Source organism: Hydra vulgaris, chromosome 03, assembly GCF_038396675.1.
Source record: "Hydra vulgaris chromosome 03, alternate assembly HydraT2T_AEP".
Taxonomy (NCBI): Eukaryota; Metazoa; Cnidaria; class Hydrozoa; order Anthoathecata; family Hydridae; genus Hydra; species Hydra vulgaris.
In genome coordinates, this window is record NC_088922.1 from 45,020,001 (window position 1) to 45,045,000 (window position 25,000).

At 26.7% G+C, this 25,000-nt stretch overlaps 1 protein-coding gene across 1 annotated transcript in view; it reads right to left on the reverse strand.

Moving 5' to 3' along the window:
• Positions 1-25,000, reverse strand: part of LOC100197054 (G protein-coupled receptor kinase 5) — a 39,795-nt gene that overhangs the window by 7,991 nt on the left and 6,804 nt on the right. Inside the window, exons 2-9 of the mRNA XM_065793369.1 lie at positions 23,515-23,601; positions 20,731-20,843; positions 15,971-16,048; positions 11,810-11,916; positions 11,627-11,719; positions 6,651-6,714; positions 6,372-6,512; positions 6,022-6,212 (exon numbers count right to left, since the gene is read on the reverse strand). Coding sequence (XP_065649441.1) covers positions 6,022-6,212; positions 6,372-6,512; positions 6,651-6,714; positions 11,627-11,719; positions 11,810-11,916; positions 15,971-16,048; positions 20,731-20,843; positions 23,515-23,601 — 874 coding nt within the window. The remainder of the gene's footprint in view (positions 1-6,021; positions 6,213-6,371; positions 6,513-6,650; positions 6,715-11,626; positions 11,720-11,809; positions 11,917-15,970; positions 16,049-20,730; positions 20,844-23,514; positions 23,602-25,000) is intronic.

A 25,000-nucleotide genomic window follows, 5' to 3' on the forward strand; every position in this document is an offset into this window, starting at 1 on the left:
TTCCTGCAATTTCTTTGATCATTTATGAAAATGATATCTTCTGCCTTGTCTACCTGAGATCTTTTCTTATCTTTCTTTAATATTTGTATCACATCACTGGGCATAACATCAAAAGAACAGCTAAAATATTGTCTTTGAAAATTATTCTCTTTTCTACTTCTTTAGTGTTTTGCCTTTTTTGAAGAGAAATCAATTTTTTGTGCTTGGCTAGCAATTCACTCATTTTCTTCTGTACTTTGTCCACTCTGGATGTTAGAATTCCAGCTTTTTCATAAATAGCAGTTACCTTTTTAACCAAACACTGACAATTTTCTTGAAATCATGAGAGAATCCACAGCAGAGAAGGGTGTTATCTTTGATCTTAGGATTTTCAGACTTTAAAAAATAATAATGCTCCAAAATGGAGCATTATTATTTAAAATCTTTGTTAGAAGGGAGTTGATTGTCATTTAACTTGTCACTTATACTCTTAAGAAGAAATATTCCTTTCTTTTTTCTGGTTCAAGCCATTCTGTTCAATTAAGTTTACTCTCTGCACTGGAGTCGTATAAAAAATATAATAGACAGAAGTATATAAAAGTGTCCTATCACTTACAGAATTATAAAGTGTTCTTTCACTTAAAAAAGATAAAGTTTCTCAAAGTTCCAATAATAGTGTTCTATCACTACATTGAAGCACTTTTAGTAATCCTTCAGTTAAGCGGCGTAAAATAAAATTGCTTTAAAAACGTTTCAGACGTTTTTGAGACAATGCAAGTAAGCAAAATAATAACTTTATTTTACGGCGCTTAACTGAAGGATTACTTTTGCAGCTAAACCCCAGGCCCCACCCCTTGCTGAAGAAATGCATTGTTCCAAATAACCCTCCCCCTCAAACCCCCAGGTCAGAATTTGCTCACCACATTTAGATTGTAGTATTCTCCCACTCCTTCCCCCTCCCATATTTATATATAAAATATTATAGGCATTTTTACATGTTTCAAATCATGTCACTTCAGGAATGAATATTTTGGAAAAATATACATAACTTAAATATTTTGGAAAAATATACATAACAAAAGATTTTTCAACCGATTTTGGATTTTCGTTGGTCTAATTAGGTGTGAAAAGGGTTTGGAAATCGATTTAGACCCATTTCATAATGATTAGATAAGTATTTTGTTTGATTTTGTCAACCGCGTCAAACCGCATAAAAATGGCTAAACTGTGTCAACTGCGTATCTTTGTATGTATATATATATATATATATATATATATATATATATATATATATATATATATTATATATATATATATATATATATATATATATATATATATATATATATATATATATATATATATATACATATATATATATATATATATATATATATATATATATAGCAGGGGGCAGGGGCTATTCTAGAATAGCCCATTTTAGATTTTTTCTATAATCATTTTTTACGGCATTTTTTTATAGTATTTTTTCACGAAGAAACCCCTACATTTGGCAAAATTTAGTGTAAATATTAAATATTTTCCTAAAATACCCCTTGTATAGGTATATGCATTAGACACTAGATAATCCGTCTCGAGTCTCGATTTCTCGTCTGGTATCGGTTCGATACCATACAGTATCGGTATCGAAATCAGGCGATACTGGTATTGAAAGTATCGTTAATGTTGGTACCGTTTGGTATCGTTTGGTCTCGATGCAATACTTTACAGTATCGACTTCGAGATCACGCGATACTGGTATCGAAAGTATCGTTTATGTTGGTATCGTTTGGTCTCGGTGAGATACCTTACGGTATTGATATCTATACTAGTATCAAAAGCTATCGGTTATGTTGGTATTGTTTGGTACCGATTTGGTACTGCAATTCGGGTCATCATGAGAACTTCCATGTTATTTTATAAACGATTTGTAATTTGAAATAGTAAATTCGTATAATAAATGAAATATATATATGGCTCATTTATTATAAAAAAAGTTCTCTAAGCTGGTTGTATGACATCATGTTTATCATTTAATTTCTCATCTGGTATCTTTGTTTTAATTTAAATAATTGTGTGGTACCACTTCTGTATTTTAATTTCTTATCTGTTATCCTTATTACAATTTTTTCTACCATGATTAAAAGGAAAGAAAAGATTTTTTCAACATTAATTTCTATATGAAATTTTTAAAAATTATTAAATTATGTTAAACAGTGTGTAAGGGCGGACAAAATGGTAAGGGAGGGGGGTGGTATTCGGGGTAACTACCCCTTTCCCCTACCTAAGAAATGTCAAACTTTAAAATATTATTGATAAAATTTAAAAAATAAGAAAAAATAAAAAAAATTTACATAACCATTCAATATATTTATTATTACCAACTATCTTATAACCTTTCTAAAATCATTCTAAATATCAAATGAAACAGTTGTTTTATTTTGAAAAAACGCAAACCTTATTTTTAATATATTTTTTGGTCCGACTACCCCCCTAGAACAATGACCTGGATTAGCCCCTGCAATGTGTAATTTTCCATGTCGTTATTCCAACTCTATAAAATTTTTATTCCATTCAAGCGAAAATTTTCTGTGCGGATATAATCTCCAAGGGAATAGTTTTACAAACATTAAAGAATGTTTTTCATATAACTCTCCAAAGAAAATTGTTTGTGATGCAATGGTTAATGATTATTCTAAACGAGTATTAGAAATGGTTGTTCAAAGGGAATTAGTTTTGTAACTATCATTAATTAGAGTTTTTCATATAACTCTCTAAAGGGAATTGCTTGTGATGCAATCGTTAATAATTATTCTAAACGCTTATTAGAAATGATTGTTCAAAGGGAATTGATTTCGTAACAGTCACTAAAGTTATTTTAATTTAATTAATTGTGTAATATCGCATTCATATTTTAATTTCTCTTCTGGTATCGTTACTTTAATTAAATCTCTCGTGGTATCGTTATTCTCGCTTTGTTTCATTCAACAACTAAACTTTAGTTTTAAACAATTAAACATAAGTATACTTTAGTTATTAAAGAAAACTAATCTTCACTCGTTATGCCTTTAACAACATCTTTAATCTGGGATTATTTCAAGAAAAATATAGGTAAGCACTACTTACTAAGTATTTTTTATACTTTATCTCAAAAGGTAATTGCCAGCAATGTCGGGAAATAATTCTAAAATTAATTACCAGCAGAACTATTGTTACATATAATAACTTAACTTGGGTTCTTGTAAGTTTGCGTGGCCAAGCGGATAAAGTTATGGCATGGAAGCGCGCAGTTCTGGGTTCAAGTCTTTCATGAAAATGTAAATTTTTTTAATTTTTTTTTAACTAAAAATGCAGGTTTTTTTACATTTTTACATTATAACTATTATTGTTTATTAACTATTAAGATTTAAAAAAAAATTAATTTAATTGGTAGAGCAATAATTCATAATTCGCAAAGCACAGTGTGTTAAATTGATGGCCAGGTCGTATGCCGGCCCACTCTGAATTTGTTTTTGTTTCATATAAAGATACCTAGTAACTAATTGTAAAAAAAAAAAATTAAGTTCACGCCTATCAAAGAGTCTTTTTTTTGTAATAATATTTCTGAAATTATTTAACTCTTTTGACATTTTTTAGAGGTAAAATTTATAGTAAATGCCCCCAAAATTTAATTTTGCCTCAGGCCTCAAGTGAGTTAGAAGCGCCCCAGCTCTGTTGTTTTTAATAAAAATAAATAAAATAATAATAAAAAAGTAAAACCATTTTATTTGTTATTAAACTGTATTTTACATTTTCAGGAGAATCTGTTCTGTGTAAAACTTGTGGAAATAAGCTTGCAACAAAGCAAGCAAATACTACTGGCTTGCGAAAGCATATTCAAACACAACATGGGAAGTTATTCATCGAACTTCAAAAAAAAGAAGACGAGCGGAGATCACAAGTAGATGAAGAACTAAACGTAATCGAGGCAGGTGCTTCTGGATCCGCAAAAGATGTAGCCTTCAAAACTCTCACTCTCCTGAAGAAAGCGATTACAAAAAAGTGGCCACTTCAAGATCGGCGTCAATTAGTAGTTGATCATGACATCATTAATTTGATTGCTACTGAGTGCTTGCTGTTCAGTTTTGCTGATTCTGAAAATTTTAAGAGTTTTATGAACAAAATATTACCAAATGCCACAATAAAACATTCAACAACTTTCTCAAAAAATAAACTCCTTCAGCTTTACCATACACTGAAGGTAGTAATGCATGAAGTTATGGAAAAAGAGCTCATAGATCTTAATCAGGTTGCCATAACCATTGACCACTGGATATCAAGGGCAAATGATTCATACATGTCTGTGACATTACAGACTTACATTGTCAGACTTTGCCCTAAAGAAATTTACATTAGAAGTGTGCCTATTCAAAGAGCGACACACTGGTATCAACATTGCAAAAGCACTTGATAACACAATTTCATAGCCTGAATCATTAAAAAAAATACCCAATAAACTGTGTGTTATTGATCAGGCATCAAATATGGCATGTGCTCTAAACAAGAGTGTGTCTTTAATAACTAAAGAAGAAGGTTCTGTTACATGCAGCGATCACAAACTCAACACTGCACTTCAAAGGACAGTTGAGGGTACCCCAGAACTGAAAGATGCTTTTCTTAAAGCCAGCTCACTTACTACCAGGCTTCATAAATCGACAGCCTTCAGTGCTTCGTTGAAAGATGATTGTTCTAGGTTAGATGTGAGTTATCTCAAAATACCCTCCACAGTAACCACGAGATGGAACAGCCATTACGATATGCTGCACGTCATGCTTCAACTGAAGGTTCCACTCATATACTTACGCGATACAGAAGGTGATGATTGGGAGGAAAATGAGTACAATATTATTTTAGCAAAGTATAAGGAAGATACTAATTCACATTTGTGTATTAGTATCTTCCTTCCAAAAACCCTCCTACTGTGTAGTAGAAGGGTTTTTGTGTATATGAATACACAAAAAACCTCCTATTAAACTTGAAATGGAAAAATACCAAAAAACAAAAGATCCAAAAATGCAGGAAAAACTGACACCTTAGCATGGTGGAAGCAGCATGCAGCAGAACTTCCTATCCTTTCTGGTGTTGCAAGATCTTGGTTGGCAACTCCACCAACCTCTGCATCATCTGAAAGAGCATTTTCTGCTTCTGGCCTTGTCATCACTGATCGTAGATACAATCTCAATAGTGACAAGGAAGATAAGCTTGTATTTATAATGCAGAACTATTCCGCTCTTGAAAATTACATTAAAAAATGGCCAATCGAACAAGAAAATGAAAGTGATATAGGACATGAATCGGACTTATCTTTGCCAATATTAATAGAAGAAAATCCTAAAATACCAATGAAAGTACGGCAAAGGAAAAAACAACGAATGGACGATAGCCAAAGTATTGTAGATTATTAAAAAACAATAACTAAATCTCTAAAAAGCAATTGTACTTGTATTTTTTTAATAAAAAATTCAATAAGTTACATTTTAATTTTTTGTTTTTTTGTTTACTTGAGAGTCTCGATTCGAGACCATGCAATACTTTACGATTCTATTATTTATTATTGGTATCATTTAGTATTGAAGCGATACTGATAGTATCGACATTGGAACATAAGCGATACCACACGATACGAGACCTTCCTTCTCAGTATCGAGTGGTATCGAACCGATACTGATAGTATCAACATTAGTATATAAGCAATACCACGCGATACGAGATCATTCTTCTCGGTATCGACTTATACGATACCGATTATCTAGTGTCTAATATTCATACATACATACATACATACATACATACATACATACATACATACATACATACATACATACATACATACATACTTACATGCATACATTTGTGTGCTTATATATTTTTTTATATATATATATATATATATATATATATATATATATATATATATATATATATATATGTATGTATGTACAATGATAAACTATTTAAACTAAATAATATATTATATTTAAACACATATAAATTTAAACGCACCTATAAACTATTTTTAAAGAGTGTAAATACAGTATACCACTTGCAATTTCTGCTGCATAAAATATTGCTCGTTCTTCTTCGAAACCGGGATTACCTATGTTGTGAATGTGAAACTTTAAATCTCCACCATTCATTAATGAGAGCACCATGCACAAAGCATCTTTTGTCTCATGAGCATATGCTAAACTAACCTGAAAATTCAAGAAACAATAAAAAATAAAACTTAAAATTAAATACTTCAAGTATGCACCAATATTTACAATTTGAACCAGTATTTGAAGCCAGCTTAGGTATTATGAAATCTGCAAACAACTAAAAATAACAAACATGGAAAAGAGAAAACCATTTACCACAAATCTGCAATCAATTTTTTCTAGTAATTGCTTTTCATTTAATGCCATTGACTCTCCTTTTCGCTTTTTTATTCGTTTTTTTTCGAGCTTTTTCATTGCATACATCATACCAGTAGCACGACTTTGACATGCACAAACCTTTAAAAAAATTAAATCTTCTGTTTGGAACTAACCTCATTTTAATTAAACTACTATTAATTTTATTAAGGTTCAGCAATACTTAGGGTCACAAACTAATATATATTTGAATTAAACCACTTTAATTCTATATCATACTTCACCAAACCCGCCTTTGCCAAGAACTCTATAATGCCGGAACAAATTTTTGGTAACAGGAGCTCTGTAAAATAGAACACTATAGTATTAGTGCATGGTAATATGTTAAGATATACTACTTTGTAAAAAATTTTATTCATTCAATAAGAAAACTATTAGAGCTTAAAAATCATAAAAATGTATTAAAATAATCTTGAACTCTAAAAATAATGAAAACAAAACTTCTGTTGCTTCTGTGTTCAATTCTGTGTTCAAGTGCAGAATGAGGCAATAATATAAATATGATTGCCATAATATTTTTAATAATATAAATATATAAATAAATACTATAACTATAATTGCAGCTATCAATGAAAAAACTGAAAATAGCATCCTAAAATATAGCACATAAAAATTTAATTTGCGGCAGTAGATTAGTGGTAGAACATAATCAAGAGATTCACGGTTCTACCCTACATCTCTAGAAATACTGTGCTCAACCTGCTTCTCTGTACAATGGCCAAGGTTCAAGTGAGTTTAGGTTTCAGAGTTTCAAATAAAATTAAAATAAAATATGAGAAAAATGAAATATGAAAAAAATCATTTTAAAAACATTTTAAACAATCATTTTAAACTTCATTAACTGTGCCTTCTCTTGAACCTTGAGGAGATTTCATAAAAAATAAAAGTATTTTTATATGCTAAATTTAAGTAAATAGTAGTTTAGAAGGCCAAATAAACTTTTGTTCTATTTCTTGAACACTTTTTTAGTAATGTATATACTTTGGTTGAAAAAACAGTTAAATAGACAAAAATCTTAAATACACAAAAAATAAATAGATAAAATGTAAACAGAAATATTTGAATATGTAATGAATAATTGGATGGAATCTACATGGAATGCTGGGAAATTGGTTCAAAATTATAAATCTTGTCAGTCAAGCTAATCTCTTAGCCTTTTTTGCCAAAAAAAGTAATTACCAGCTACAGTGCTTTTTTTTTTCTGAAACTTTACAGATAGACCACAGTGGCGGACACTGAATCTCGAGTTTGAAACACTAGTATTGAGACTGAGAGTTAACCATCGAAATTTATTCTCATACAATGGATGCAACAACAATACCACTCAAAAACCACATCATGCAACAATTACAAAACTATTATAATACTTTACAAAATTAAGTATAATGTAAATAATATAATAAAAATTCACAACATAAATAATATAAAGCCATTTTATAAAGTCTATACAACTTGATAATTTGGTTTTACCTCAGACCTTGCACTAATAAAAATGTTAGGTGAACTTTAGTTATTATGAGGTTGTAACAGCATATTTCTTATAATATAAATTAAATAAATAACATTAAACATACCGTAATTAGTACATGACTAACATGTACTAATAAAGGTTTAAAAGTTTTTAAAAAGGTTATCAAGGACCAACATATATATTTGTTTTCAGCATTTTTAAAAAGGTTATAACCTTTTTATAAATGCTAAAAACAAGTATTAGTAGGTCAAATCAAAAAAATCTCAAAAGTGAATTTTTTTTTTCTCCAACATCTTCGCTTTCAATAAGGCTGCAAGCAACCACTATTAGAGTTGGAAGTTACTGGAAGAGAAAATATGAAGTTTATATAGCAAGATAAAGATTAACTTTACAACTGCAAATTATATGAATCAGGAAAATAAGAGGAAAGAAGCAAATTTCAAAGAACTGATATTCGAGGAAACAAAACTACACAAAATTTTTAGAGCACTTAGAGACACTCACCGGAAAAGGTTGAGACTTAATTGAATAATGAGTAACAGGAGAATGAATTTTAGTAGATGGTACAAGAGACACTAGCTCTTTAGCAGTGCCAATTATAGTATTTGTAGAAAAGAGAAAGAGAAGCAACATTACGATGATGTGATAATGGTTGGAGGTTGGCTGCAAGAGCAGGTCTAACTATGTTTACAATGTGTTTTTGCACCTTGTCCAAAAGAGAAAGAGCATCATTGGAAGATCCGGCCCAGATATGGCAATATCTGGGCCGGATTCTTTATCTTTATAAATCTCATATCCTTCCATACAAGGAAGGATTTGAGATTTATAAAGATAAAGAATCCAGAGTAAGAAAGTGTTAAGCACGATAAAGAAATGCAACCTTAGCAGATGCGTCAGGAAAGTGAGTTGGAAAGTTGACTATTTGAGTTAGAGATTGTGAAAGATTGAGTTAGAGTTTGCAGAAGATAACATTAATATGTAGAGAATAACATTCACTTGGGTGGTACTCAAAATAACATTTTTTTAAAAATATCTTCTCACACTCTTTATACAGGCATGGTCGGGAAGCGGGTGCAATTGCACTCAACTACTGACCACAAAATTTAATTTTAGTTGTGACAACTTGGTCACATTTATTAGATGTTTTAAAAATATTAAATGTAATTTTAAAATTTTGTTTTGCTCTATGCCGTCTTTCTAACTCAACTTCTTCTGACTTTCACTCTATTACCCTTCACTTTTCTTTAATTCACTTATTCTTGGTCGGCGAAGCAGGTTATGATGCTCCTTAAGAAGTTGACGTCTTCGCAGGCCCAGGTATGTGGCCTCTATATGGCAATTAGCAGGAGAAGGATAAACCATAATAGCCAATATAATATATTATTTTAATTTAATAATTATTTAATTTATTATTTTAATACTATTGCTCATTCACAGAGATCTGCAAAGCCATAAATGTTTTAAACTATTAATTGTTTACAAAAATAGAAGTTGTGAATATATATTTTTTAAATTATCAAAGTTTTGTAAAGTTTATTATATATAATAGATTTTAGTAGTATATTATTATTTTTAAATATGAAAAGTATGTTTTAAGTAAATGTAACTTGATATATGTGTTTTTTATGTAAATATATTTCTTTTGAAAGCAATTTGTGAGATTGATTTTGTAAAAAAAGACTTTTAAAAACGACTGCATTTTTAATGAAATTATTAACAATTATCAAAGTTAATAAAACTAACTATAAATAAACATACAAGAATAAACTTTTCAAACTAAGCGAAGTGTGCAATTGTCGTTAAAAAAATATTAATTTTTTTATTTATTGAACAATTCAACTAGTGTTAGTTTTATTAGAATCTTGTTGAATTAAGACAAAAGTATATAAATAAAAGAAATTATGTTATACTCTTTGATAAATTAAAGAACATTTGTTTCTTTATTAAACAATCTTTGATAGTAAGTTGATACTTTATATTTAAAATGTGGCATAATTTATAAAAAAATTATAAAAAAGCGAAGTTAAGAAAATATTAGTTCTAGACGTAATTCATTTTGTTTCAAGTTTTTATTTTGCGTTAAAAATTATTTACCTTTTTTTTACCAATTACTCTTTGCTTTCTTAGTTAAGTTTTTTTTGTAATTTTCATCGGTATATTTAAATCTTTTGTAGTAATTTTTTTTTGGAAATGTTATGAAAACAACTAAAGAGCCATGGCCAAATTGTTGCAACTAAATATTATATGCGTGGTCAAAAATCAAGTGCGATCACATTCGCTTCCTGACCAACCTGTTTATATGTGCTTTATATAGTAAATTAACACTTAACTAAAGAAGTTAGCTTTTAAAAAATATTTTCAGAAGTGTCACACAGCCTCAAACGATTTGATGGGTCTCTAATACTATCAAACAAAAATGTTTTTTAACAGTGTCATGTAGAAATGAGTGAAATTGTATAAAAAATTTTGAAAACATTAATCTTTTTATAAAAACGAAAAAATAAAAAAATTATTGTTATAGATACAACAAGTTTCCCTAATATACATTTTATTCATAACAATAATAATATAAAAACCAAAGAATAGAAGTCTATCAAAAAAAGTATAACTAAATCACTACAAAATTTAATGATATCTGCATTCCATTAAATCAAATTTTGACAATCCTACAACTAGATTAAATAGTTATACAGAGAACTAAAAGAAGGTAAAGTCCTTTGAGACATTGATATAGACCTAAACACAAGCAAACAACATTTGTATGAACTTATTTTTTGGCTTGCATAAACTGTCATTGATGACATCCTACTGAAATAGCTATCTGCAGGAGCTTCAAATCACATTAAAGTATATTATTAAGGGGGATTTATTTTTTTTTGAGCTCACTTACTTTTATAGTTTTTTACGAGAATCTTATTTTCATGTCTGCATTTAGAAATTAATTCTGATCCTTGGTTCACATGTGTAATTATTTCAAATTTTTTCTTGTAGATATAATATGCATTTTTTGGAAATATTATTATATGCAGGTGCTTTTTTAAGGATGGACCAATTCAATAAAAAGGTATGAACTTTTTAATTTTTCAATTCCCATATGTATTTTGACAGCATTGTGCCTTTTAAATACCTTTTATTTTTAAAGGATTGCTTATGATTGGCAAAACATTTTCTCCATTCACCTTCTGCTAAGCCAATATATTGTTTATCAGGTACATTCTTAGAGGAAACAACACATTTATATACCACGCTTTTGATAAACATTTTTCACTCAGACAATTTTTTGTTAACAATTACAATTATCTGTAACTTTATCATTTATTATTTTTTTTTGTTTAACAAAGCATAATTGTGACCTTTTATTATGCTTTCCGCATTTTTTGTGTAGCTGTAATTAACTTTAATTATATATATATATTTTTAATTATATATATATATATATATATATATATATATATATATATATATATATATATATATATATATATATATATATATATATATATATATATATATATATATATACATACATATATATATATATACATATATATATATACATATATATATATACATATATATATATATATACATATATATGTATATACATACATATATATATATATATATATATATACATATATATATATATATATATATATATATATATATATATATATATATATATATATATATATATATATATATATATATATATATATATTACCTTTCAAGCATCTTCCATTGCAAGTAACGCTTAAAATGGTAGCTGTTCAAATAATCTTCAAATGGTTTGCCTTTTAAATAATTCTGCAGTTCTCTAAACGCAGACATATTAAAGTATTAATATTATTTTTAAATTTTTGAAGCATAAATAAAAATTAATAGAAAAGATTGAAAAATGCCTCACCTTACACAAGGTAAAAATGTTGAGTGAGTTGGTTCTGTAACAGATTGACGACGGACAAGCTCAATAGTATCTGTATTGACAATGTCGTTAAAAATATTTTCTCTGTCCTAAATTAATAATTTTACATTACCAATATTATCCCAAATAACTATTAGTAGTAATTAAAAGTACGAAATTAATTAATAGTAATTAATAGACAAGAAATATTAGATAATCTTTTTTTTTTTTAATATTTCCATTCTTTTTAACACTTAAAACTTTCTTTACAAAAATCATTTTATTAATAAGACAACAAGTAAAACAAAATATTGCATGAGGCTGCCACGAAAAGTTTCTTTTTTTGTACTAAATGATTAAATGTTAAAATCTCAAGACTTAGCAACATAATTCATTCTTGGCAACATAACTCGACCTACAAAAAACTACTTTGATATTATTAAAAAACCCTTAAACTTCTGCAAATCAGTTCAGTCAACAAAAAGTAGTTTTGTCATAAGTTTTTGTCATAACAAATCTAGCAAAAAGGTTTAATAGCCAGCAAAAACCTTTATTTAAAGTTAAAAAACTTTGTCTTTTTTCATAATCTTGTTTACCTTAAGTCATTTACACTTGGTTTATTCTAACCTTTAATTTTTATTAATAAAGAAATAATGAACGTCAAAGAACGCAATAACACTTAATTCATACAACTCCATTATTCTAAATCATCACTCGCCATCATTCTATTAATCTAACAAACACTCACTCACTGGTCAACTTGTTAACATTTTGAAATATTATTTGTAGCTGCACTATAAAATAGCATATCTGTATACATACAGAATTACTTGCTGAAACCAGTTGTTAACCTTCTAAAATTAAAATAACTTAAAACTTAAAAAAAATAGTTAAAACATATGAAAGTCTATAAGTCACAAAACTCAACTACTCATTAGAGAACTTTTTTTTCATTCAAGTGCCCTATCACTTTGGATTTTGAAAACATTTAAACCATTAAGGACTTCAACCCAAGACCTTAAACCTGCATTATAAGACACAGATATGTCGAGAATGGTGAGACACAAGAAGTGAACAATAAAACACTAGAGGATGATGGAAATGTATTCTTTTTTTTTTAGTATGACATACTTATGTATACTACTAGATTACAAAATTTTCCTTATTTTCCTCATTTGTCTACATATTTTATATGGTTGTTTGAAGTAGAGTTTTAGAATAAAACCATTTGATTTCAAGGGAGTAATTTAATCCAAAATCAAAGAAATTGTTTTTTAAATCAAAGATCTTGCCTTCCTTTCCCATACAAGTAAGCAAGAAAAAAATAACATTTGTAAATATACAAAATTTAAAAATACAAAATTTTTAAAATTAACTTCCAAAAATTAACAGACATAATTTTGTTGGGAAAAAATAGACATGAAAAAGAAAATGTCAAAAAAAAAGACATCAAACAGAATTAAAAAAAAAGCATTTTCAAGAGTAAAAGTTTAATGAAAATATTAAACAAAGAAGTTGCAGTAAAAATGTTATCAAAAGAATAACAATTGATAGCCTTTTACCTAAATTAATCCAAAAGATGTTTTTATCAGGTTGGAAATCAAAATATCATGCAAATATGTCCAACAGATGTTGTCTGTCAACACTACAACTGAACTTTATCCTAAAGTAATGATACGCAATTTAATTCTGTGGTAAATGACAAAACAAAAGAAAGTTTTTTTTAAACTAAAATAAGGTCAAACTAAATGTGGGAAGAAAGATAATTTTAAAACTGAAAACGGTTGAAATTAAAATGACAATTTGATACTAAAAATAGTTTACAAATCTTTTAGAGAAAATTTTTTTGAACTTTTAATTAGAATTTAATTAGTTTTTTTTTTTAAATAATCTCACATCTCATCATCAATTTTGCATTTATGTTATTAAACTCTATTGGCTTTTAATTGTAATTAAGAATTGTCATAAAAAAGTTGTCACTGACCTGGTAATGAGTTTCAACCTATCCTATATTTGAGTGAGACTCAAATATAGGATAGGTTGCTGTGGTAAAAGTAACATATGAAGGAGAAGGAAAACTCTGATATAAAACCCGATATTTAATTGTGGGTAAGGATAGAAGAAAATAGTACACCTTGGATGGTAATCTTTTTAGTGATCGCAATACAAGTATTATCTTAAAAACAGGTTTATGCCAGGAAAAGCATCTAGTTGTAAAAAAAATTTGCTTTAACTCATTCCTAATGGCCTAATTTAAGTGAAAAAAAGACATTGTGGAAACAATGAGTTTTTTTCACTTAAACCACACAAGAGATAAACAATGAATGATTTCTAATTTTAATCTGTTATAAAACTTTTAACTTTATAAATAAAATACTTTATTTTTTGTACTTTTATTTTTATCTTTTATTTTTATATTCACATAATGACATGTTTTGAGGGATTTTTACTACCAATCAAATAAATAGATATGCAATATATTGTTTAATACAATGCAATACATTGTTCATTATTTTTCCAACAACTTTAATCTAAAAAATAAAGAACATCCTAACAGATTTGTTTTTGCATGATCTGAATTTAGCTATGAAGATATGTCAATATAAAAAAAAACTCTCGTAATTTATTGTAAAATTACTAAAAAACCATCACGCAAAAGAAGCGCAACTTAGAAATATAATAGAAATTTATTTTTGCATCAATAAAAAGAAAATAAACCTTGTCACAAATATTTGACATTGTAAAAAAAAAAAAAAATTAAAAAATTCAACAATAATTTTGATCATCGACTATAATTGATCTAACTAAAATTATTGTTGAATTTCTTAAATTATTTTTTTTTACTATGTCAAATATTTGTGATAAGGTTTATTTTCTTTTCATAACGATTGATCAGATTCATAAATTCATAATGATAGATGTCATTCATAATGATAGATGTCATTTATAATGATAGATATCATGCATAATCATAGATGTCATTCACAATCATAGATATCATTCATAATGGCAGATGTTTTTATTTGAAAAATATTAGGTTGTTGAGGAACAGTTGCAAAATTTTATCAAAAATATTTATTAAAAGGTAAGTAATGTCTTACTTGTCTGCAATACTAAATTTGTTGTGTGAATTACTTTAATGAAAAAACTACCATTGTAAAACATTTACAATGGTACCATTGTATAACAGATTTTTTTACATTAGCAATCTGCTACTTTTAGTAATGTTCTATGATTTAGTAATATGCTTAAAAAATACAATAATACTTTAACTGGATTTAAAGGTCAATTGATATTGATGATTTCATCATCAAATCAACTGAAAAAGTTGATACAAATACTTTGTGGCCTCTTATGTGAACTAACAAAAAGTTGATGAAAATATTGTATATATCTTGTGGCCTCTTGTGTGAACTAACAAAAAGTTGATGAAAATATTGTATATATCTTGTGGCCTCTTATGTGAACTAACAAAATAGTTTAACAATTTTTAAAAATATTTTCAATGTTGAATTATAAAGCTCACTATAGACGTAAATGATAACAAACATATACAAAGAATTATAGATACAATGTAAAGAATGACAAACTGATACAAAGGATTATAAACACAGATGTAAGCAACAACCAGGAAAAAAAACTATAAACATATATAAGGTATAACAAATAGTTAAAAAAGATATAAGGTATAACAAATAGTTAAAAAGGATTACAAACAGAGATGTATTATATAACAAACAGATAAAAAAAATATATGTATACATATATAAAAATATATATATATATATTTTTTTTTTGTTATTCACCTCCTCAAGGCCGAGAAGGCCACTACAGATGAGGAGGCTACTTAATAGTGGTTATAACCCTCTCTCAACTCTATAACTCCAAAACACGAACATTGATGAACAAGGTCGCTGCGCGGAGAAACAAGTTGAGCGCGGTACTACCAGGGACGTGGTGGGGATCGAACTCTGAATCTCTTGCTTAAAAAGCAAGCGCCTTACCACTACACCACTACCGCATATGATATAAATGTATAATACAAAAATGTTTATATATATGTTATATAGATAACAAAAAGATAAAAAAGATTATAAACACAAATGTAAATGTAAACAATAAACATCATTTTATCTTATAAACATTTACTTAAATGATAAAAACCTCAATTTGTAAATACTGAGCCACCAATTGAGATGCTTTCGTTTGTCTCTCAGAATCAACTGAGCATTCATATTCTTCCTACAAAAATATAGAAACAATTGAATTCAAATTTATACATTTTGTTCATAACAAATATCAATATTAAAATTTGCATATTATAATTTATATATTAACATATAACAAAAATATGATATTAATTATATAAGCAAAACAATTTTTAATTGAGTCTAAATTAAACTTTATTTATATCATTTTTGTAGAATTACCCTTAGATACAACAACAGACAATAAAAAAGGTATTATAATAGAAACCTATAGTCAACCTACAGTTAGACTTGGTCTTAAATGCTAACAAATTTATGATAATAGAAACCTATAGTCAATTTAAAGTATCAAACATATAATTTGTGACACAATGCACAACAATATATAGACATAAGCTGCAGTTTACGATAAATAAAAATAATAAAAAATGCTAAACTTATAATTTTAGTTATTTTACTTTTGAACCAAAAAAATTTTAAAAATTAAAACAAACTATTACATAATATAGGTCAAAAAAATTATTAAATATTAAAGCAATACTGTTAGGTTATTCCATATTAAATCACCTAGTTTTTTTAGAAGTACCCCAGCGTACCACCTCAGATTTGCTTTAAATTTTGACCACCCACAAAATTTATGAAAAAAATACAATCCAAATAATTTTAGCTTGATTGACTAAATGGTTCAAAAGTAATGAATGATTCAAAATTAAACAAATAGATAAAACTTGAGCATGTGGAGCATGATTTTTTTGATTTTTGACAGACCATAGCTTCGTATATATAAAAGATAATCACCTGAAAATTTGCAGATTTTTTTGACTGATTTTAAACAATTTTTGAGTTATTGTTCCTCAAAGATGCTAATGCATTTATTATGAAACTTTAATGTGCTGCAGTTCAATATCTACTGACTAGCAGTACCAATTTTTTGTTACTTTTGTATATTTGGTGTAACCACTTGTGATAAAAATCAAAATTTTGTGTTAAAAGTTACTTTAACACTTGCAGCAGCCTGTTAAAATATTACTTATTTAGAAAAATGTGATAAATTACATTCACTTTGCATAGAAAATAATGTAAACAGTTGAAATAAATTATGACATTTTTTACTGTGGAAGTTCTATAAACAGACAATCACCAAAAAAAAATTTAAAAACCTTTACTCTATCTTATGACATAATTTTATTCTTTTGAGTGTGATGCTTCTTTAGTTTAAAAGGTGACCTAAATTGTGGCTGTCCCGTAATTATGTCAACAATTTTTTGACAATTTTTAACCCCCCCCCCCCCACCTTGTCAACAATAATTCCTAAGTCCGCTTGACGGAAAATTGGTTATAGTTAATAGTATTTATATAGTGATCTTTAAGTTGGTACATTAAGATATTTGTAATTTTTGTAATTTTTTTATTTTAATTTTTGTACTATCACTGAAGTATTAAATTTTATTAATTGTGGATAGTTTGATTTTGACTATAGGGAGTAACTTTGTTAGAAAACAATAAATTGCTGTTTTTTCACGACGAATATGGCCAGAAATTATGCAATAGCATTTATTTGAGTTGATCTTTTTAATATTTGTAATAAACAATAAATGGATGTAAGGTAGCTTGATTGGCTTGCCAGTAAATTCCTTGTATCTTGCACCTTGCACAAGAAAACTATAGTTGTCTGCAAAATTCATAAGAAAAAGGCAAGTGCGTTTATCTAAAATTCTTTTTGCCTCTAATAAACAGGAAGATTTCTTTTATAAAGTAGATGTGACAAAGACCATACAAAATTTCACTTAGAGTTTTGATAAACTTAATTATGCTTACTTGGACTGTGACAAGTGCAGTTCAGTCAGTTGATACCAATTGTTTGTATGTGTCAGTTGATACCCATTGTTTGTATATGACCTTATTGTCAAAATCAAAATTATTCTTTTCAAACACATTTTCTATATAAGTCTTCAAATTTACATTTTCCAGGGCAGTTGGAATATAGATGAAACATGCAGCTTCAAATAATTATATTACAACAGCGTGGAAAATAAGAAATTGAAGGTGAGCGGTCAATTTGACCGGCTAACACATGGAATTGATGGTCAAATGTTTTTTTTGGACAGTCAAAAATTTATTTTTATTTTTTTTTGTTTAATTTTTTATCTAAGTATTAGTTCTTTATGAACTTTTTATAAAAACAAAAATAACTTAATGCATTAAAATTAACGAATTAGTGTTCTTTTTAAAATAATAATTTTAAATAAAATCAATGCATTTTTAAAATGAAAACATGCAAATAACAAATGTTCTAATTACCTGCTAATGTTAATAGTTTTAAAAAATTCTCAAGCACTTTAATTTTCATTCAATTAAAAAGGAAGTTTGTTAACATTCAAAAAATTTATCATTGAATTTTTTATTTTTATTTTGAAACAACTTTTTTTTAATATCAAAAAAATGCAAACTGAACATTTAAGACTAAAAAAAAATTGTTTTTTGAAATCCTACTAAAACAATAAGTTATGTTACATAAAACAATGTTATTACTAAAAATGTATTTTTAAATATAAGTTAATAGAATTTCTATTTATAGAATAGAATTTTTTATTCTCAACAAGTGGTTTTAATTGCAATCCTAATAGTATTAAAAATGAAATTGTTGTTTGCCTCTTTTTTTGTTGTTGCCATTTTGAAGACTTGAAGTTTAATTATTTGATTACAATAAAACAATAGGAAAAAAAATGTGGCAATGTGCGATTGATAATTTTAAATTTATTTATAAATAATTTATTTATTGCATTGACTACACAAATGGCGGGAAAAGCTACAAAAGAAATAAATAAAAACATTGAATAAAAAAAAAAGTGCAGTTGGAACAGAGATATGTTCTTAGTTACATACAATTTCAAATAATAATAAAATTTGAACAATCTTAAAAATTAACAACGTTAATGAAGAAAAATAATTGCACATTTTATTTCTCGACTTATTAAAATCATTTTAAAAACTGCAAAGGTTGATTAGTTAATATTAATGTTATTAACTCTCCTGCGCAAATACTATTTAAACTGATTACTAAGAAGTCAATTGTTTTATGAAACACTACTATAAAAATTACTAATGTTACATAAAATGAGATTTTTTACTATATATAGATATTTTTTAATAATTCGTATTATAGAAAAAAAAAGCGCTAACAACCAATTAGTAATCATAAATTTCTCTAAAATCATTCATTCATATATTTTAATTTGCAGCAAAAACTTAAGAAAAAATAAATAGAGTTAATGAAAAAAATGTTAAAGATAAATGACTACAGGGGAAAGAAAAAATGTTCTTAGTTAAATACAGTAGTTATTAAATAATGTATTAAATATTTTTTATTAAAATAATAAAATATTATCTATCATTTAAGAAAAAATAATTTTCACCACCAGTAAAATGAAATTAATCTAAATAAGTGAAGCCAAAAAGGTTATAGATATAGGTTACATCACTTACAATATTTATCAACAAAGCATATCATAAACAATATTTATCAACAAAGCATATCATAAACAATATTTATCAACAAAGCATATCATAAACAATATTTATCAACAAAGCATATCATAAACAATATTTATCAACAAAGCATATCATAAACAATATTTATCAACAAAGCATATCATAAACAATATTTATCAACAAAGCATATCATAAACAATATTTATCAACAAAGCATATCATAAACAATAAAACTATTTTAAATGCTTTTTCAAACTTTAAATGGTTTTATAAAACTTTAGTATTAATATATGGTTTTTTCCAAACTAGATCCTGATTATTTGTCAAACATTTTTCAATACCCTAATTTTTTTTTAACTGGTCAACCATGACCGGCAAGAATTTATTTTGGGAGGTCAAACTAGCAATTTTAGTCATTTCAGGCAGTCAGAACCCAACTTTGTGTTTAGGATATAACTTCTTAAACTCCAGATGAAGTTTCTTTAAACAAAATTTCAGGTGACCACCTTTTTTATTTAAAAAGTTATGGTCTGACAAAAAATGTAAGCTCCAGATACTTAAATTTTTTCAATTTAGTCAGTATTGATTAGATAGTAACTTTTAAACGGATCATAACTTATGAACAGAATAAATGGATCATCTTCCTAAATAAATGGGTCATACTCCCTAGAAAATGGGTTAAACGAAACGTACTAAACAAACAGCACAATTTAATTTAAAATCATACACCCAATCCAAATCAGAGTTGTTAACAAGGCCAAAAGTTGCAAAGCCAAGGTCACATGTTACAAGGCCAAGGCAAAACCAAGGCCAAAAGTTACAAGGGTAAGGCCAAGGCCGAGGCCATGAATAAGAGTTAAAAATATATTTATAAAATAAATAAATTTTTAAAATAAAAACTCTGAACAATCTTTAAAATAAATGTTTAAAGACTCACTCAATGAACTCGCTTAATGAACTCACTTAAGGAACTCACTTAATAAACTCACTTAATGAACTCGCTTAATGAACTCACTTAATGACTTTCAAAGAAAAATTTAAACTTTTATTATCAAATGATTGGCATAAACTTTCTAAAATCTTAAAACCATTTTAATACACATAGATAAATAATATGTCAACTTATTTTTTAGGTCTCTCATTATCACACTTTATATAGTAGTTAAAACGTTTAGAAAAATAAGTTCAGTTGGCTGAATAAAATAATTTGTATGAACAACTTACAGATGAGTGAAGAAAGTCAATGATTACTTTCAGCTTACTATTAAGACTACAAAACTGCTCAAATAACAAACGACCAATCGGTTCTTTTTCAGCAACTTGATGATATGATAGATCTAAGATAAAAATCAAGTATCAATTACAAAAAAGTTTTTGAAATACTTAAAAGAAATATAAAATACTATTTACAAAATTATATTAATTCTTTTATTATTTTAACCATTGTCAAGGTAACCTGTGTCAAAACTTTTCCAGAAAATAACAGTAACCAGTATTCTTGTAAACATTTTTCCATAAACCTATTAACGGTTTTTTAAGTGACCTCAGTGTTAATAAAACAGATTGTAAATCTTTATGCACTGTAATGATTAAAAAAAAAAACTAAAGAAATTATGGTTGAATTTATTGTATTTGGCATAATACCAAAAAATATCATGTTATAATGTTTTAACTTAGGACCTTTCTGCTTCATTTGAAATCATTCACTTTTTTTAAATTATTTAATTTAACCAAAACTGTGTTCACTCAGCTATATTTTTTTTTTTTTTTTTTTTTTTTTGTAAAACAATTGCTTATTTTTTTTAAAATGTACTACTATTAATGGTCATACTGTTATATATCAATTATATACTTAATTTATTGTATTATATATACTTGATTATATACTACCAGAAGTGTAATATTACGGTTGTTGGATAATACAAGTAAACTATTTTTTTCAAAAGATGATTGAAACTACAAATAAATAGTTTTCAGTTGGCTCTAAATAATGTAAATTTATCTAGTAAAAACCTAAATGTAAATTTAAAGTTTTAAGACAAAAAAACTAAAACAAAAGTTATTTTGAATTTTTATCGTTCTAATCTAGTAGGGAGGAAAAAAAAAGTTATAAAAAGTTATACTTCTAGAAGCACATCCTTATTGTTATTAATTTAGACCATGCAACCCGCCTGATTATGTTCCTAGCAGATCCATTAGGGAATGGATTTAGAGACTGTTTCTTTACTTGGTGGGCAAATGACTTCTATTCATCTCTAAAAGAATATGATATAAGTATTACCCATAATTGTTTTATGGATGGTCACTGATAAAAGTATATGAATGTCAGTTTCAGTAACCATTTTGAAGATGATAAGAAGTGGTTGAGGACTCTATTACATTAAAAGTGATGCAACTACTTTGGGTGGGGAATGGAATATGATTGGGTGGTTGCCCACTAATATTCAAATTTAAAAAATACCCCCACACTAAAACCTAGTTTTTATCCAGTAAAAACACCATGAGCAGCTGCAAAACAAACTGTTTTTTATTTTTATTTTATTGGTTTATAAATGTTTCCAATTTTTGTTTAATTGCCTTTTAAGCATTAACGTAAAATATATTTTCAGTACCATTTTAGAAAAATATTCAGCAAGTGATGATTGGGGCTCACCCAATAGACTTAATGTTGGGTTTCAACACTAGTAGTCAGATTTTTAATTACCAGAAGAAAAAAATCACATTACCTATTGTACCTTAATTACCTATTGTATTACCTATTTATCTTTATTTACCTATTGTATCTTAAACAAACCTGCTAAATTTAACATAATTAAAAGTGCATGAAATTAAAATTTACTTTGATGTTTACAAAATTTGCCAACTTATTCTTTTGAGCTAATAACCAAGAGCCTAGTTTGGAATGAAACTCTTAGTTTGGAATGAAACCTTGCTATGCTAACAACTTTTTACCACTTTTTTATTTGAATGAATTGTTGCTAATAAATATTAGTTCCTACATTATATTAAGCATGTTATGTTGAGAAGTCAACTTAAAAAGCTTAATATAATGTCAAATAAAAGTAATGATTATATAATAACTAAATATAATAATTAAATTATTTTAAGTTACAATAATTTATCAAAAGTTATTTAAGGTTTAATTATTTTTTGCTTTATAAATATTTATTGGATTTATTTATTTTTGACCATTATAACTTTTGTACCACATATTAATGTTCAGCATGCTGAGACTTAAAAAGATTCAGGTTAGTGCTTGTATGTTGTTACTTTTTATAAATTGTAATTTTGTAAAAAAACTTGTGCACTTATTGGATAATTTACAATTTGTTGACTACTTAAACCTGTTGCTAAAAAAATTACTTTTTTCATATAAATCTTGTTAATATAAATTCAGAAAGTGAAGGAGAAAGAAAAAATCTTTGACTTTTTTATTTTATTTTATTATATATATATATATATATTTTTTACACTTTTTATTATGTTTATTAAAACAACTAATAATTTTTTTTACTGTTACTAAATATTTTAATTAAAACTTAATAAAAATTAATTTTTTATTTTAAATTTCATTTGAATTTATTCTATTTTTAAATAATGAATATAGTTTACATAACTGCAATTTATACTATTGTAACATAAATAGTATAGTTTCTTAAACATTAGTTCATTTTTAAAACAGCTTAAACAATATCTTTAGACTTATTACTAAACTTTAAATATTACTAAACAAATAATTTTTTGAGCATATGCATATATAAAACATGAATTTTGTATATAAAATTCGTACAGTGTAATACTCAATATAAACAAGAGCTGCATCCCTAATAATTTTTTAAAACAAAATTTAGAATTATTTTATGAAGAAGTTTAGTTGAGTTCATTATTATGAGAGTTATATCTAACAACAATCTTTCTCTATTATTTCACGGTACACATTATTAATTTTAAAAAACTATTAAATAACATTGTGTTTTTTAAATAAAAAATTATTTCATATATACATACCTAAAGTATCTTTTAAATGTTTACATTCAGATATATGTGGAAACTTTAGCATTTGTTTCCATTTTTTACTCTTTCCTTTTGCTCTGCCTAAAATTAAAAAAAAAACAAACATTCAAAACTAACTTCTGATTTACAGGAAATATATACAGCGGACAAAAAATATATGCAGCGGGCAAAAAATATATGCAGCGGGCAAAAAATATATATGCAGCAGGCAAAAAATATATATGCAGCGGGCAAAAAATAAATGGCACAAGGAATTTTTGTTAAGTTTTTTCTTTTTAACTTATCTGTTTACTCATAGTTTTCTAAAAGCTGTAAGAAGAATTATTGTTTTAAAAAACATTAAAAGCACACAGGTGTTGCTTTTAATGTTTTTTAAAACAATCCAATCAATAAACAAAATAGTTATTGGCACAAAATTTAGTCAGTTTTTTTGTGGAAGTTTTGTGGGAAAAAAGTAAAATTTTGGTAAGTAAAGGTCTATTTACATATGTAACACATAAGTATATTTACATATGTAACACATAAAATATTTACATATTTAACATAAAATATATATGTGACACAGAAGATATTGATTAATTGAATAAAACTGATTTATATATGGCAGCGTGCACATTGTAAACTGACATTGGATAATTTCTCAACGAAACTTATTTGTGGATTTGGTAAATAATGGTAAGACCTACAGAAAAGTTAATCAGCAGACTAGAATCCCTTTTCAAATAGTCGACAAAATGGGAAAAGCCGTTATTAAAAAACATCTGCTGCCATTGATCGAAACATTATTTTACAAGTCATGCAAAACAGATTTGAAGTTGTTCAAAAGATTGCAGACAAAGTTTAAAATAACCACAAAGTCATTATATCAGCTCAAACTATGTGGAAATGCATATTGAGTACTGGAAGAAATTAACTTGGAAAGATGAATCCAAATTTAACCTGATCTCATCAGATAGGCAGCAAAAAGTCTGAAAGAAACAATGTGATGCATACAAATTAAGTTGCATGAGAGGAAGAGTAAAATATGGTGATGGAAATGTCATGATCAATGGCTTGGCAATTTTTCATTAAATCATTGAAGCAAATTTCATTGAAACAGCTATGAATACCAATTCATATAAAGACATTTTAAAGCAAAATTTGAAACCCTCATAAATTTATATTTGGAAATAATTTTGTATTTCAACAGGATAATGATCTGAAACATACTGTCATATCAACAAAATAATATTTTGAAAGAACAATATTGTGTTGAAATGGTCTGTCTAGTCTCCCAAATTAATCACGTTGAGCATTTGAAAAATTAACTCCAGATAAAACAAAATCTCCAGTGTCAATGCCTCGATGCCTGTAAGCAGTTATTCTGGCAAAGTGTGACCTAACAATTACATTGAAATGTAATTTTTTGCCTAAAATTGCAAATTTTTTTTATTTGTGCCATCATTTTTTTATTGAAAGAAAATAATTGATGAATATAAGC